Source organism: Plecotus auritus (genome assembly GCF_963455305.1).
Source record: "Plecotus auritus genome assembly, chromosome: 5".
In the NCBI taxonomy this organism is placed as follows: domain Eukaryota; kingdom Metazoa; phylum Chordata; class Mammalia; order Chiroptera; family Vespertilionidae; genus Plecotus; species Plecotus auritus.
The window spans coordinates 174,143,045-174,156,270 of NC_137776.1; the positions used below are offsets into that span (position 1 = coordinate 174,143,045).

The window sequence follows — 13,226 nt, forward strand, 5'->3', positions numbered from 1 at the left end:
GTGTGTGTGTGAGAAGTGGGTGTTGGAGGGGAAATGAGGGGCAGAAATGAAGAAAGGATAGTAGAAATCCTATGTAAAATTCAGGACAAATAAGAGCACTGACTTAGCCTGGCTGGCATGGTTCAGTGGTTGAGTGTCAACCTATGAACCAGGAGGTCACGGTTCGAGTCCTGGTCAGGGCATATGCCCGGGTTGTGGGCTCCATCCCCAGTGTGGGGCGTGCAGGAGGCAGCTGATCAATGATTCTCTCTCATCATTGATATTTCTCTCTCTCTCTCCCTCTCCCTTCCTCTCTGAAATTAAGAAAAATATAAAAAATTAAAAAAAAAATCCCTAGCCAGTTTGGCTCAGTGGACAGAGCGTCGGCCTGCAGACCCAAGGGTCCCGGGTTCAATTCCGGTCAAGGGCACATACCTCGGTTGCAGGCCCCTCCATGGCCGTGCAGGATGCAACCGATTGATGTGTTTCTCTCACATGGATGTTTCTCTCTGTCTTTCCCTCTCTCTTCTGTTCTCCCTAAAAAACAATGGAAAAATATCCTCAGATGAGGATTAACAACAACAACAAAAAGAACACTGACTAAGCTGGAGGTAAAAGCCTGATGCAGGTGGCTCGTGGGTCATGACCTTGGAGGCCTAAATGCTCAGATGAGGCCATTGGCTTTACCCAGGAGCCAGAGCCCAGGAAGGTCTTGAGGCTCCTGGAAGCATAGCTTGGTGACCTGGCTGCTGGAGGAAGGAGCGGGAAGAAGGACAGTGGCTGTTGAGTAGTGACTGCCATGCAGGCCCCATGGTAGGACCTGCGGACTTCGGACTCTGGCTTAGGACTAAGGACAACAGAGCCGCAAAGAGCTCCATGGCAAGAGATCATATGGCTGTTTAGGGAGGCCATGGCTGAGACAGAAAGGGAGGTGGCGTTACAGGGAGCTGAGCCAGGGATCAGGAAAGGGGATGCAATGTATCTGCTGAGCCCCAGCCAGGCGGCCCCAGGCCTCCAGGACAGTTAAGCCCTGGGCTATGGGGGACAGTGGAAAGTGCATGCACTTTGGAGTGACAGAAGTGGTTGGAATCCTAGCTACCCTGGCCAGAGGGCCAAGGCAAGTTCATTTACAGTCTCTGAGCTTTGACTTGCTCATTGACACAACGGATGGTTGTGGAGGGTTGCAGAGTGGACGCTGAGGTTAAGTTAGACCGGGGGTGGTGGGGAGGGGGTGAAATGTTTGGTCGTGTGCCCGATAGACCTTAGCTACTCAATAGACACCAGCTTTGACTTCCTGGTTGAGACTTTCAGGCCCCTGTGATTGAGGTCACCACGTGTAGGCCTTCCTCCGTGATCGATTCCTTCTAGCTCAGGGTCTGGTGTGTCCCCCGGAGAGAGCAGCCTTTGCTACGTCAGTGAGGGATGCTGCTCCTGTCTGGACTGGTGCGGCCAGGCTGACTCTGGAAAGAGCCCCCTGCCTCTTAGAACTTGCCAGCCACCAGCCTCCAGACTCTGACCCCCTTCCCATGCTCCTCTGTCCAGGCTTCACCAACGTGCTCAAGATCCTGAGCAAGGAGAGCAGCCGGGAGGAGCTGCTGACCTTCATCCAGCACTACGGCTCCCACTACCTGGCGGAGGCCCTCTACGGCTCCGAGCTCACCTGCATCATCCACTTCCCCAGCAAGAAGGTCCAGCAGCAGCTGTGGCTCCAATACCAGAAAGGTAAGCCTGGAGGGCTTGGTGGAGGTGGCGGCCAGCTGGGGAGATACCTGAGCTCCCTGAGAACAAAATCCTGGCTCTGCTGCGTATAAGCTGTGTGGCCTTAGGCAAGCCCCTGCCCCTCTCTGGGCTTCAGTTCCACCCTGGACAGGATGAGGGGCCCTGTGATGATTTCACAGATGCTTCCAATCAGCATTTTCTGAGCCCCGAGGAGGTGTTCTGGACTCCAGAACCCTGGTCTAGGCACGCCCCTGTTTCCCACTCTCTCCTTGAAACAACTGTCTGGGGAGGGCCGAGGGGAGGGGACATCTTCTCTCCAGGCTTCTTGGAAGAACCCAGAAGAGCCCCAGATCCTCTGGGAGGGCTGTCGCATGGCGGAGGGGCAGTTTCAAATCTTTCCCACCCAGGGGCTTTTATCCGCAGGGACATCACCAGATCCTTTTTCCCTTGGACTTCCAGCTATTGCCACAATTGGAATTTCCCAAACCAGATGGAGACCCATCTCCACCACTCACCTTGCAAAAGTCATTCCCTTCCCACCTCAGTTTTCCCTTCCTGTGAGATGGGTACATAGGTAGCTATTCTTGTCTACCTCCCACATTAAGGGAAAGTGGTGTATGTAATAGAATTTTGAGAAAGATAGAAATATTTCAGGCATGCATTATGTACTTTATTAGGTCCATGTATTCATACCCCCATTTCTCAGATGAGGAAAGGAGTCACAGATATGCCAAATAGAGTGCCCGTAGACAAACAGCTGATGAGGAACAGGGTGAGGATTGTTTCCTATTATCATTGTTACTGTTATTATCATTGAATTAATAAGAAAAGCTCTGGGAGGATGGAAAGGTGGGGAATGACGTTAAAGACGTGCTTGCACCTTCTTCATAAGTCTCAACCAGAACTCAAAACCACAGAATGCGGAGCCAGAGGGGACCTTGCCGGTCTCGCTGAGCATCGCCCTCCAGTGTCCTAGTTGGGAAATCTAAGGCCCAGAGGGAGGGAGGAGGAAACTCGCTCAGAATCTCAGGGCTCCGCTCTACCCCACCCGGCCCAGCCGAGACAGAGTGGGGTGCACGCTCCCTGTCCACCTCCTATGCTGCCCTCCTCCCCAACTAGATGAAGCCTGGTCCACCTGCATTCAACACCCCCAGACCCTTCCCTCTGTCCTGGAGAGTTTGCACCCCACCCGCCGTGTGGTCTCACCCCCCTGCCTCCTGTGTGCAGCTGCGTGGGGCGCGGGTTGGTTTATAGGCGCAGGGGACATAATTGAGTTGTCTGGGAATAGCTGTTTTATGGCTGTGACAATGACGGTCTTTAAGGAAGTGCATTAAATCAATTGAAGTCTCGTCGGGCCACCCTATAAATAATGTGACACATCATTAAGCAGGGCAATAAGCTTCAAGAGTTTGAGGTAATACAATTAGGTTGTGTTTATAAAAACCTTCGCTCACTGTGGCCACTGGACTCATTTGCCTCGTCCTGCATTTGGGGCCCAGGGCACCACGCTCATGCCAACTCCCACCCCATCTCCACTCATGGCCGCAGTCTCGTTCACTCCAGAAAAAAAGCGCTTTGTATGGAAGATGCGTGTATCTGTTGCAAGATGGGGAGGCGGCAGAGAGAATGCCGTGGAGAAGCTCGGCCCCCTTCACGTTTCCCACGAGCTTGCCGGGTAGACGTGGCGTGGAGCTTCTCTCTCAGGGCCTCCTGTGCAAAGGCACTTGTCTTTCTCCATCGTCCATGTCACTCCCAGGAAGAGCAGGGGGCTGCACTGAGGCCAGCGGAACCGCTGTGTGTGTTTCCTCCTTTCTCTGTCCCCACCTGCTGTGGCCACCTAGACTGCACATTGGATACTATGCTTTGATTTTAATCTAAACACTATCGTTTATTTTATTTTTAATTTGGGAGTAATGCTGGGGAGTAGGAGGATGAGCAGTGAGTGAGGAGTTTTCCCCTGAAGAATCGAGAAACCTCTGGACTCAGATGTAGTCGGTGATCCGTCTCTCCCCAGCCCCCAAGTGTGCGTCACGGACACGTGCCAAGCCAGGGCCCCCAGGAGCCAGCTGGGAAGGATCTGGGTGTGGAAGCTCATCACGCCGGGGGCAGAGCTTGTGGGAAGAGGCCAAGCGGAGGAGCAGGGCTGACGTGGGACAGACAGGATTTCCCATCCCGATGGCTCTTCTGAAATTCCAGCCAGCTGTCCGAGGTGGAATTAGCTTCTCAGGGTCCATTTCCTCCTGTGTTAAAGAAGGCACAGTGATTCCCTGGCGTGACTTTGGGGAGAAAGGAGTGAGGTAATATAGGTAAGAGGCCTGGCATAGTGGGTACATGAACCATAGTGGCTTAAAACAAAACTTGTGGGCATCAGCTGAGGATTCTGGTCCCGGCCACAGCTCTCACTCCTCCCTGTGCAGCCTCTACATCACGTGAAAGACACTCCACAAATTTCCCTTCAATCAGAGAGGGCAGGCTTCCAGGATTCTCCCTGACAGGAGGCCAGAGGTGGAAGAAGAGGTGGGAAGGGACCAAGCTGGGCAGGGATGACAGCCACAGACATGGTACAGCACTTTACAGTTTACCATCACTCATCCTGTAGTTCACTGCTATGTCCTACCTGCTTCCCCTCCGCAGACCTTGTGCCGGGCGCTGGGACTCCATAATGGACAAGACGTGAGCACTGCCCCCACGCTGTTCATTACGGGCCTGTGTTAGCCTTCCAGCATCTCATTTTTGTCATGGACTCTCTAATCCACTGATGGACAGCTAGAAGGAGGGAGGGGCTGGCACGTGGGAGGGAACCTAGCCACTATCACTTGGTGGCTCCTAGCTTTCGGCTCGCGTGCCATTTCTGATCGGGTGGGGTGGTTTGCCTACACCAGTGGTCGGCAAACTCATTAGTCAACAGAGCGGCAAACCATGGCTCGCGAGCTGCAGTTTGCCATCCGCTGGCCTAGACCACTGTACAGAGCTCACAGTTCAAGGAGAAAGCTGTGATTAGTTAGCAATGTCTGCTCTAGGGTCCGAAAACAGGAGTGGTGGTCTGTACCCAGTGTATTGTTTTCCCTATAACAGGGCAAAATGAAAGCTAGAACAATAGGCCCAGTGTCTGACACTGGTTCCAGAGGGGCCCTGGGCATGCAGAGGACTAGAAAGATCCAGGCAGGGGGGTGGAGCTTTCTGCCACCACCCAGTATCCTGGACATCCTGCCAGGCTGGAGGGGCCAGGAGCACCGGGCAGGTCAGTTAGATGGGCCCTGCAGGCAACTGGATGAGCATGGGAGCTGTTCACCATCAGGCTCTCTCTCTGCCCTGCTGCCCCCAGCCCCGTGCCAAGTGCAGAGTCTCTTGTCCCAGCTCAGTACTTCCGCTGTGTGCCTCTGTCCTCGGCTCTACCTCCAATTGGAAAGTTACCTTTCTTCCACTCAGGCCTTCATTTCACTCTTTGGCCTGATAGTCACCTGCTCTCCCTACCTGTGATCTTGATACATTAGTCCTAGATCACGATTAAGACTCAGTTTGAAGGTAGCCTTCCTCTGGCTAAATTGGATAGACTTCCTCATCTGGAGAGAAAGCCCAGGTTTTGCTGTCAGTTGGATCCTGGTTCAAATCCCAGCTCGATCTCTTAGTAGCCCAGTGATCTTCATTAAGATCAGGTTTCACATTTGCAAAATACAGGATCCAATGAGCGAATAGACAGATCGGTGATGGACTCGCCTGGCACTGAGCAGGGCACCTAATTATTGCCTGCATTCAACCCACTTGTTTTACCAATAGGTGCCACATCCACTCAGGTAACCGCGTGTCAGGTGTGTGGGGGCGGGGGAGGGGAGAAAGACAGAGAGAGATTGACTGAGGAAGGTAGGAAAAGACAGAAAAACAAAGAGATAAATGCAGGGAAATCCACAAAGAGAAATGGAGAGACAAAGAACGTGTAGAAGAGAAAAGATGGGCAATTAAGATGTCTTTTTCAAGTTTGGAGCCTGGGTGACCCGGTGAAAGGACATTCTCGGTGTGAAGGTCGCACTGCCCTTTAGTTGGGATTGGGGAGTCCATAATAGACAGTTGCCCCCTCAGATGCATGCCGGTCGCCACCTTTAAAAGATGTTGTATCTGTTTTAATTTCCCAGGGCTGTCCAGGGAATGAGTTTCTGCCTTTCCATTTGAATTACAATGCCCTTTTGAACGTCAGCTGGAACTTGTCTCCACTACTATTTAAAGGAAGGTTGGCTGTCTGAAAGGCAGCCCAGGGGTTGGGGTGGGAGCAGAGAAGGAAGGGAAAGATGTAGTAAATGTCACCTCCTCTGTGAGGACAGGTGCGGCCAGGGGCTGATGTGAGCTGGAGAGCTGTCCCCATTCAGTCTCCTGGGGGAACACACTTCAAAGGCGGCAAGCAGGTATGGAAGGGGTTCGTTTCAGAGCTGCACGGGTACTGGTCTGTTACCCCAGAGATTAATCACCCAGGGGCAGTTCGCAAATCCCGTTTGCGTGACCTCTCATTCGCCTTTGATGGAGTTGCCCGCTTCCAGCTTGAGGCGCTGTATGAGTTTGCTCCATGGCATCAGATCCTCCTGAGGGCCCGCCTTGCTCCGGCCTGCTCCTTCTCTGTCTCCTGGGCAGCTTCATCCTCTGCCGAACTAGTCACTGCGGTTCACAGGCCCCCCTTGGACCCCCTTTTTGGACTGCATTCTCTCCGTGGGGAATCTCAGCCACGCTCTCTGCTACCACCCCTACCCTGATGACACCACTTTACACCTCGGCCTCCAAGCTTCCCTCTGATATCTGCCATCATGCTAGCCCCCCCGCCCACCCCGGTTCTGCCCCACATTGCTGGCCCTTCCCTATGCTCCCGGGAAGGGCACCGCTGTCTGCTCAGAGCCAGACCAGACACCTAGGAAGCTAGGTGTCCTTTCCAACTTCTCCCCCCTACCTCACTCCTCCTACTTCCAAACCATCCCGTCTTTCCCAGTTTAATTCCCAAAAAGCCCTGGAATTTGCCCACTTCTTTCCACCTAGAGAAGTACCACCCTGTCCCCAGCTGATTTTATGTCTTGCCTGGACTCCAGTGTTGGCCTCCTATGGTCTCCCTGCATCCACTCTTGTCTACCATCAACCCAACCACACAACAGCCCTGAGGACATGGATCAGCCAGGGTTCTTCACCGAGATAGAACCAAAGGTAGGCAGGCAGGTAGGTAGGTAGGTAGATAGATAGCTAGAGATGATAGATAAAAATACCTTTATTACCTATAATATTAATATGCAGGATATGTGTGGTATATTCATATATCATATGTGATTTATGTATGAAAGATAGGTATATTTCATTGGTTCCATATATATAAGGAGAGAGAAAGAGAGAGAGAGATGTATTATGAGGAACTGGCTCATGTGATTATGGAGGCCGTGAAGTTCCAAGCCAAAATCCTCTCAGAAAACTGGAAATCCAAGAGAGCCAGTCCCATAGCTGGCCAGCTTGAGACCCAAGAACCCATGCTTTAGTTCAAGTCCAAAAGGAAATAGAAGATCAATGTCCCAGCCTCAAACAGTCAGGCAGAGGAGTTCCTTCTTTTTCACAGGAGGTCAGCCTTTGTGTTCTATGTAGGCCGTCAACTGATTGGATGCTGCCCACCCACATTCGGGAGAGCAATCACCTTTATTCAGCCTCCTGATTATCTGATACCTTCACAGATACATCCAGACTAATGCTTGACCAATATCTGGACATCAGTGGTCCAGTCAAGTTCACATATACAAGTAACCGTCACCAGATGTTTCTAAAACATGATGACCTGTTTCATCATGTCACTCCTTGGATGAAGACTCCTGAGTGCCTTGTCATTGCCCTGAGACTCATTTCCAATCTCCTCCCCATGGCCCTTTCAGATGGGATGTGCCCCAGCCCACCTCTCCAGCCCCACCTGCTCCCATGCTGTCTGCCTTTCAGTCACACTGAGCCTTACACCTTAATTATGACACGGGTCAGAGATCTCAGCCTGGCTGAGTTTGTGGTCCCGGTGTGGTGGTGGGCGGAGGCTGAGTGCTGTTCTCCCGCTCCCCCCAGTTTTCCATGGAGAGGGCAGGGAGAGCAGAGGTTAAACAGGACTGGACATTCTCTAGCCTGCAGATGCCAGAGGAGAGAGCCAACTTATTTCTCCTCGGAACAATGTAAAAAGACGATACAAGATGTGGTTCATTAAACACAAATAGGCCCACGAGACTGCCGTTCTACCAGATGAAATTACCAAAAAAAGCATTTGTTCTCCAGTTTAGATCGAGCCCATCTGGAACGGAACACCCTCGTCTTTTTCCAGTTGGTGCATCCCAAAAATAATAACCCTTTGCATGTGCTCCTCACAGTGCACCTCACGGAGCTCTTGCACATACGTTATTTCATCCCATTTCCTCCTCGTAACAGGCCTGTAGGGAGGCACATCCATCTGCATTTCACGTGTGGGGAAACTGAGGCATGTTAAGCTGAATACCAAGCTTGTCGTGGTCCAGAAGAATGTGTAGGGTGTGTGTGTGTGTGTGTGTGTGTGTATGTGTGTGTGTGTGTGTGTTGATGGAGGGGAGACAGGAGCAGGCAACAAGGACTGACTTGTATTGAGTTCCTACAATGGGCTGATAAATCACATGACCCCAGCTAGACAGGTCTTACTATGAAGACCATAGTAACCCCATGAGGTGGAGAGAATTCTTCCCATCTTCCAAAGGAGAAACACTCACCTGTGCAAGGTCACTGGCGGGTCACAGGCCGAGGCAGGAGTTTTCCAGGGACTGTCTGACTTTGAAGTTCATGCTCTACTGTCTCCCTGTAACAACACGCCGTGTACTGAGAACCATGTGCCAGGAGGTTCCCTGGGCACTTGTCATACATGATCTCACTTGACCCCCACAACAACCCTCTAATGCTGGTTCCTTATGCCTGGGAAACGGAGGCTCTGGGTGGGGGAAGATACATTACTCAAAGGCATAGCTGGCAAAAGATATTCTCCCTGGCCTTCTCTTTCTTCCGTCCCTGCTTTCTCTAGTCCTCTAGCCATCGGCATTTTGCTATCACATCACCTTGGTGGGCACTCCAGAAAGAGTTCTCTCTGAGCAGCATTTCTCTTTCCCCTGAAATGGTTAGAAGTACTTGGTCAGGAAGAGTGAGGAACGAGGCAGACAGATCAGCATGAGTCCGGCCAGTCTGATGCCGGCTAGCTGGCGCCAGAGCCTTGTTTCCTAGCAACGCCTTGGCTATAGGTCAGGGTGCAGGCTCTGAGCCAGGCCCTGGAGACGGACTTGACCATTGGTCCATTGGGCTGGCCTGATTGTCTACATCTGACACGCCAGTCCTAGGCCCCAGGGGTTCCTCCTTAGGGTCCATGAGATCTGCATTTCTGTTTTCTCCCATCCCACAGGTGTCCAGGGAGAGGGAAGGCTCCTTTTGGAGATCTTGGTCCAAGATGTCCCTGAGGTCTGTGGCACCAGAATCATTGAAACTTACAGCAGAAAGATCTTTAATTTAATAAATCTATTAATATAGATGGTGAAATAGAGCCCCAGGGAGAATAAGCAAGTTGCTCAAAGGGAACTTTGTCATTGAAAGCATTAGGACTCGAATTAGGTTCCTTTCTTCCCTCCTTCATCCAAGAAAGTGTGTTAAGAGGCAATTCAAGAGCCCATGTGTCCAAAGGTATTTATTTCTTGTGACAGTTTTATTGAGATAGAGTTTACATACCACACAATCAGAGGTGTCTTTTGAGCCTTGTTTTCCAGTGGCAACTTTGCTCCAAGACAAAGTTTTGATTGAGTTTCCAGAAGGGAAGGCATCGTTTAATCATGTGATTATTGAGAAGAGTCTCTGAGGAAAATGCAGTCTGGGGGAAGCGCTCCCTCCCACCTTCCAGCCCGTTCTGTGTCGCAGCCATGGTCAGTGATTCAGGGGGGCAGCTGGCGGGAGGAGCAGGCGGTGGAGGAACAGCTGGTGCCGCATGCGACCAAAGTGTTCATCCAAGTCCACACTGGAGCTGAGCTGGCTGACCCCTGCCCTGGCTTTAACCAGCAACCGTTTAGTGCCTGCTATGTGCCGGGGACCGTGCTAGGTGCTGTAGATGCAACAGTAAAGTCATTGTCATGCGGCCTTCCCAGAGCTCAGTCTGGTCTTGGAGAGATGGGAACGAGGAAAGCATAGTGCAACGTGCAGACAATAGAAGGAGGAAACCTGAAGTGTGCCAAGGCCACCTGACTCCAACTGGGTGGTGGGTCAGGAAGGGCACCCCCCAAAACTTGGAGGAGGTAAGATTTTAGAGGATAAGTAGGCAGAGAGAGTGAGAGTGATGCCTGTAGCAAGGCAAGCACCTACAGTACAGGTCCTAAGCTAAGGGGCAGGGAAAGGCGGGCAGTGGATTGAGCAGATTGCCAGAGAGGGAGGAAGCAGTGCTGAGATAAACCTAGAAAGGTGGTTATCCAGGAACCAGACCCACTAATGTGCAGGCCATGGTAGGAATGTGTCCTTTTCCTCTGAGCAATTTAAGGCCATTTAAAGGCTTTATTTATTATTAGTAGCATTTGCATCTCCAAGTTCGACTCTGGCTGGTGTGTGATGGGGCATGATTTGGGAAGGGAGGAAGTAAGTATATGCAGGATGCTAGATTCGGTTGGGGAAGAGAAGTTAGGAAGCTATAGCAGTTGTTTCAGGAAAAAATAATAGCAGCTTATACTTAATAGTTGTGAGGCTGAAGAAAAGAGTAAATGCATGTGAACAACATTATAATAAGTTGCTAGTTTGATGGGAACGTTATCATTGAATGGTGGTAGGAGGTGGGACGTGAGGGAAATGTTAGAGATGGGGGCAAGGTTTCTGGCTTAAGTGCCTGAGTCCACGCTGCTATCTCTTACGCGGAACAAAAGAAGAACAGAAGGTATTGGAGAGCTGAGTTCTGTTTTGAATATGCTGAGTGCAAGGTTTCTAAGGGATATTGGCATGTAATGCACTAGCTCACAATTGGCACATCACTTGGCAATATAAAATGGATACAGTACACACACACACACACACACACACACACACACACACACACACACACACACACACACACACTGGTGATCAAAAGAAAGGTATGGCCTGGAAAATGCAGGTTTGAGACCTAGTTGTGTAGGTTATTGAAGTCATAGCAGAAGGCAATTCCCCCCAGCATGAAAGTAAAGTTCCCCTTTCGCAACGCCTTTCCGTGGGGAGCTGTTTCTCTTTCCACGCCCAGGATTGTTGTATTTAGAGGCATTAGGTCATTCAGAGAGTGGCCCTTGCTGTTCCTTCCGGGCCGGTTTTCCCTGTGTGCAATGCTATGACTGGTGAAGAGCAGTCCTTGTGCACACTAAGAAGGCTGGGATTCCGCTCCCCATTTCACTGAGGAGACAAATGGGCATATCTGGCCACAGTCACCAGAGCAGAAGGGCGCAGCACAGATTTCCAGGGGTCTGGCCCTCTCATGTAGCTAACCATTAGCCAGTCCTCTGTGCAGGGTCAGGGTACATGTGCCCATTTGTGGTTGTCACTCCTTCCAGGGTATCGATCACTGCACGTGGTTTTCTCCCAGAGGCAGCCCCTGAGCCTTGGATTGGGTGAGGAAAGACTAGTAGGCACGCCTGCTCCCTCCACCCTCGGAGCCATACGTTTTTAAATTTAACTTGATTCCTGACACTTTTCCATACTCGCCAAAACTGTCACACACATTTTGGATCCTTGGGCCTGAGATAGTTATTATTATTGTTAAGTGTAAATATTGAATGCCATTTCATAAACACACATGGTTTCATTCATGAGGTTTCTTAGCAATTAAATTCACACAGCTTGCGTCTATCCCAGTATGAAGTTGTTCTCCACGTTTAACTTGACACGGTTGTTGTCACGGACGCAGTGAGATGGGCTCCCACCTAATGTGGGGTCAGATGACGGAACTGGTGAAGCCCCACAGACACCGACACTCAGAGGATGTACAAAGATGTGTCACTCTGATAACGAAGCTTTCTGGGGAGAGTGAGGTCCCAGAATGGTCTGAGAGCAGGGGGAGGAGACAAGCGTGGCTCTTATGTAATGGCTGGGGGATGGAGCCCCCGGGGACACACTGTGGCTGGGAGGCTGTTGAATGCGAAATGAACATAATATCTGAGGCCAATCTATGACTGCAAAGCATTTGCCGGTTGTTGATTGGATGGAATCAGCAATTTCAGTATTAGGCATGGGAGCCTTATGGGCGGGACCTCAGCATTAACAGGTTGCAGCATCCATCCTGAGGGGAGAAGCACAGGCTCCGAGATTAGGATGTGGAGGGGATAATCACTTTATTTCTAAATGGGTCTTTTATAAGGGTTTCAAACCTCAAAGGCCCTGTTTAAACGGGGCCACATTAACCATGTTAACTAATGGGAGGAGGAGGTCCATGGGGTCTCATTTTGGCAAGCCAATGTGACAGCAACTTAACTCAACTTTAATTTATTCCTCATTGGGTCAGAGTGGCCATGCCCAGTATGGATATTTTAGGGTAACGGGTGCTGTAGCTATGGGGAATTTCTGGCAAGGCAGTAGTTACAATGATTAAGGAGAGGCATACCTCTTTGTCTTCCTTAGTGTCCTGAAATATCTTCGGTAACTCCCCTCCTATTATAGGGGGTACTTTGTCTAAATGTAGGAGAACGCCCATGTGCATGTAACTCTAATTTGAGCCCCAGTATTGATTAAGGCTATACTGGTGCATTTCAGCAGATGTTAAAACTTAGTTTAGAACACATGTTGTGGGGGTGCAAAAGCCAGTAGGCACCCTTTTATCTTTTTGTTGTTGTATGAAGTCTTTTAGTAAACTGTAGGTGTCTAATAGGGTCCGATTGTGGACCTCTGCTTCCATTTTTTTTGTTTGTTTGTTTCTTTCCTCCGGTATTCCTTTCTTTTTTTTCTTTTGGTGGTTACTGTGTACAGTTCATTGGGTGGGTTGGGGGAGTCCTCTCTACCCTGCTCATACTAGTATTTATAAATGTCTTTTTCCAGAGAGGGGCAAATCCCTAGCATTAGGATTAGGACTCGTGGCAATGGTTGCGTTATAGGGTTTAAGGGCCATGGACTTACTAGTAAGTCAGACTTGAATGAAGCCTTTGGATATGCCACGGGGGAGCGATGGGTGCTTCCCCCTGTAACCCTAGAGATCAGGACTTTTTGCGGGGGGCGGGGCGGGGGGAGCAGGGACAGGGCAGCAGTGCAGACAGCCGGTGGAACCTTACGGGGCCATCTGCTTTTAGAGTGTGGTCCACAGCGTTCCACACAGGGACCGTGCTCCCTGCACATGAGCCGCCGCCAGTGAACCCACATTGTGCACGGGGTACGCTTCCCGAGCCCTCTAGAGACTGGGGGCAATGTGTGGTTGCAACAAATGGCCAGTAGTCCCAGGGCATTACTCCCCAAGAGTAATTCCGCTGAGTGTGGTCACAGCCTACGCGGGATTCCAGGTACACGCGCCAACCTGAGACACACGTGTTCGGAGCCAGAGCACC

General features: G+C 50.9%; 1 protein-coding gene across 3 annotated transcripts in view; it reads left to right on the forward strand.

Moving 5' to 3' along the window:
• Window positions 1-13,226, forward strand: part of ASTN2 (astrotactin 2) — a 765,958-nt gene that overhangs the window by 543,782 nt on the left and 208,950 nt on the right. For all 3 annotated transcript variants that reach the window (XM_080667806.1, XM_080667807.1, XM_080667808.1), the window contains one exon: window positions 1,522-1,701. In XM_080667806.1, coding sequence (XP_080523932.1) covers window positions 1,522-1,701 — 180 coding nt within the window. The remainder of the gene's footprint in view (window positions 1-1,521; window positions 1,702-13,226) is intronic.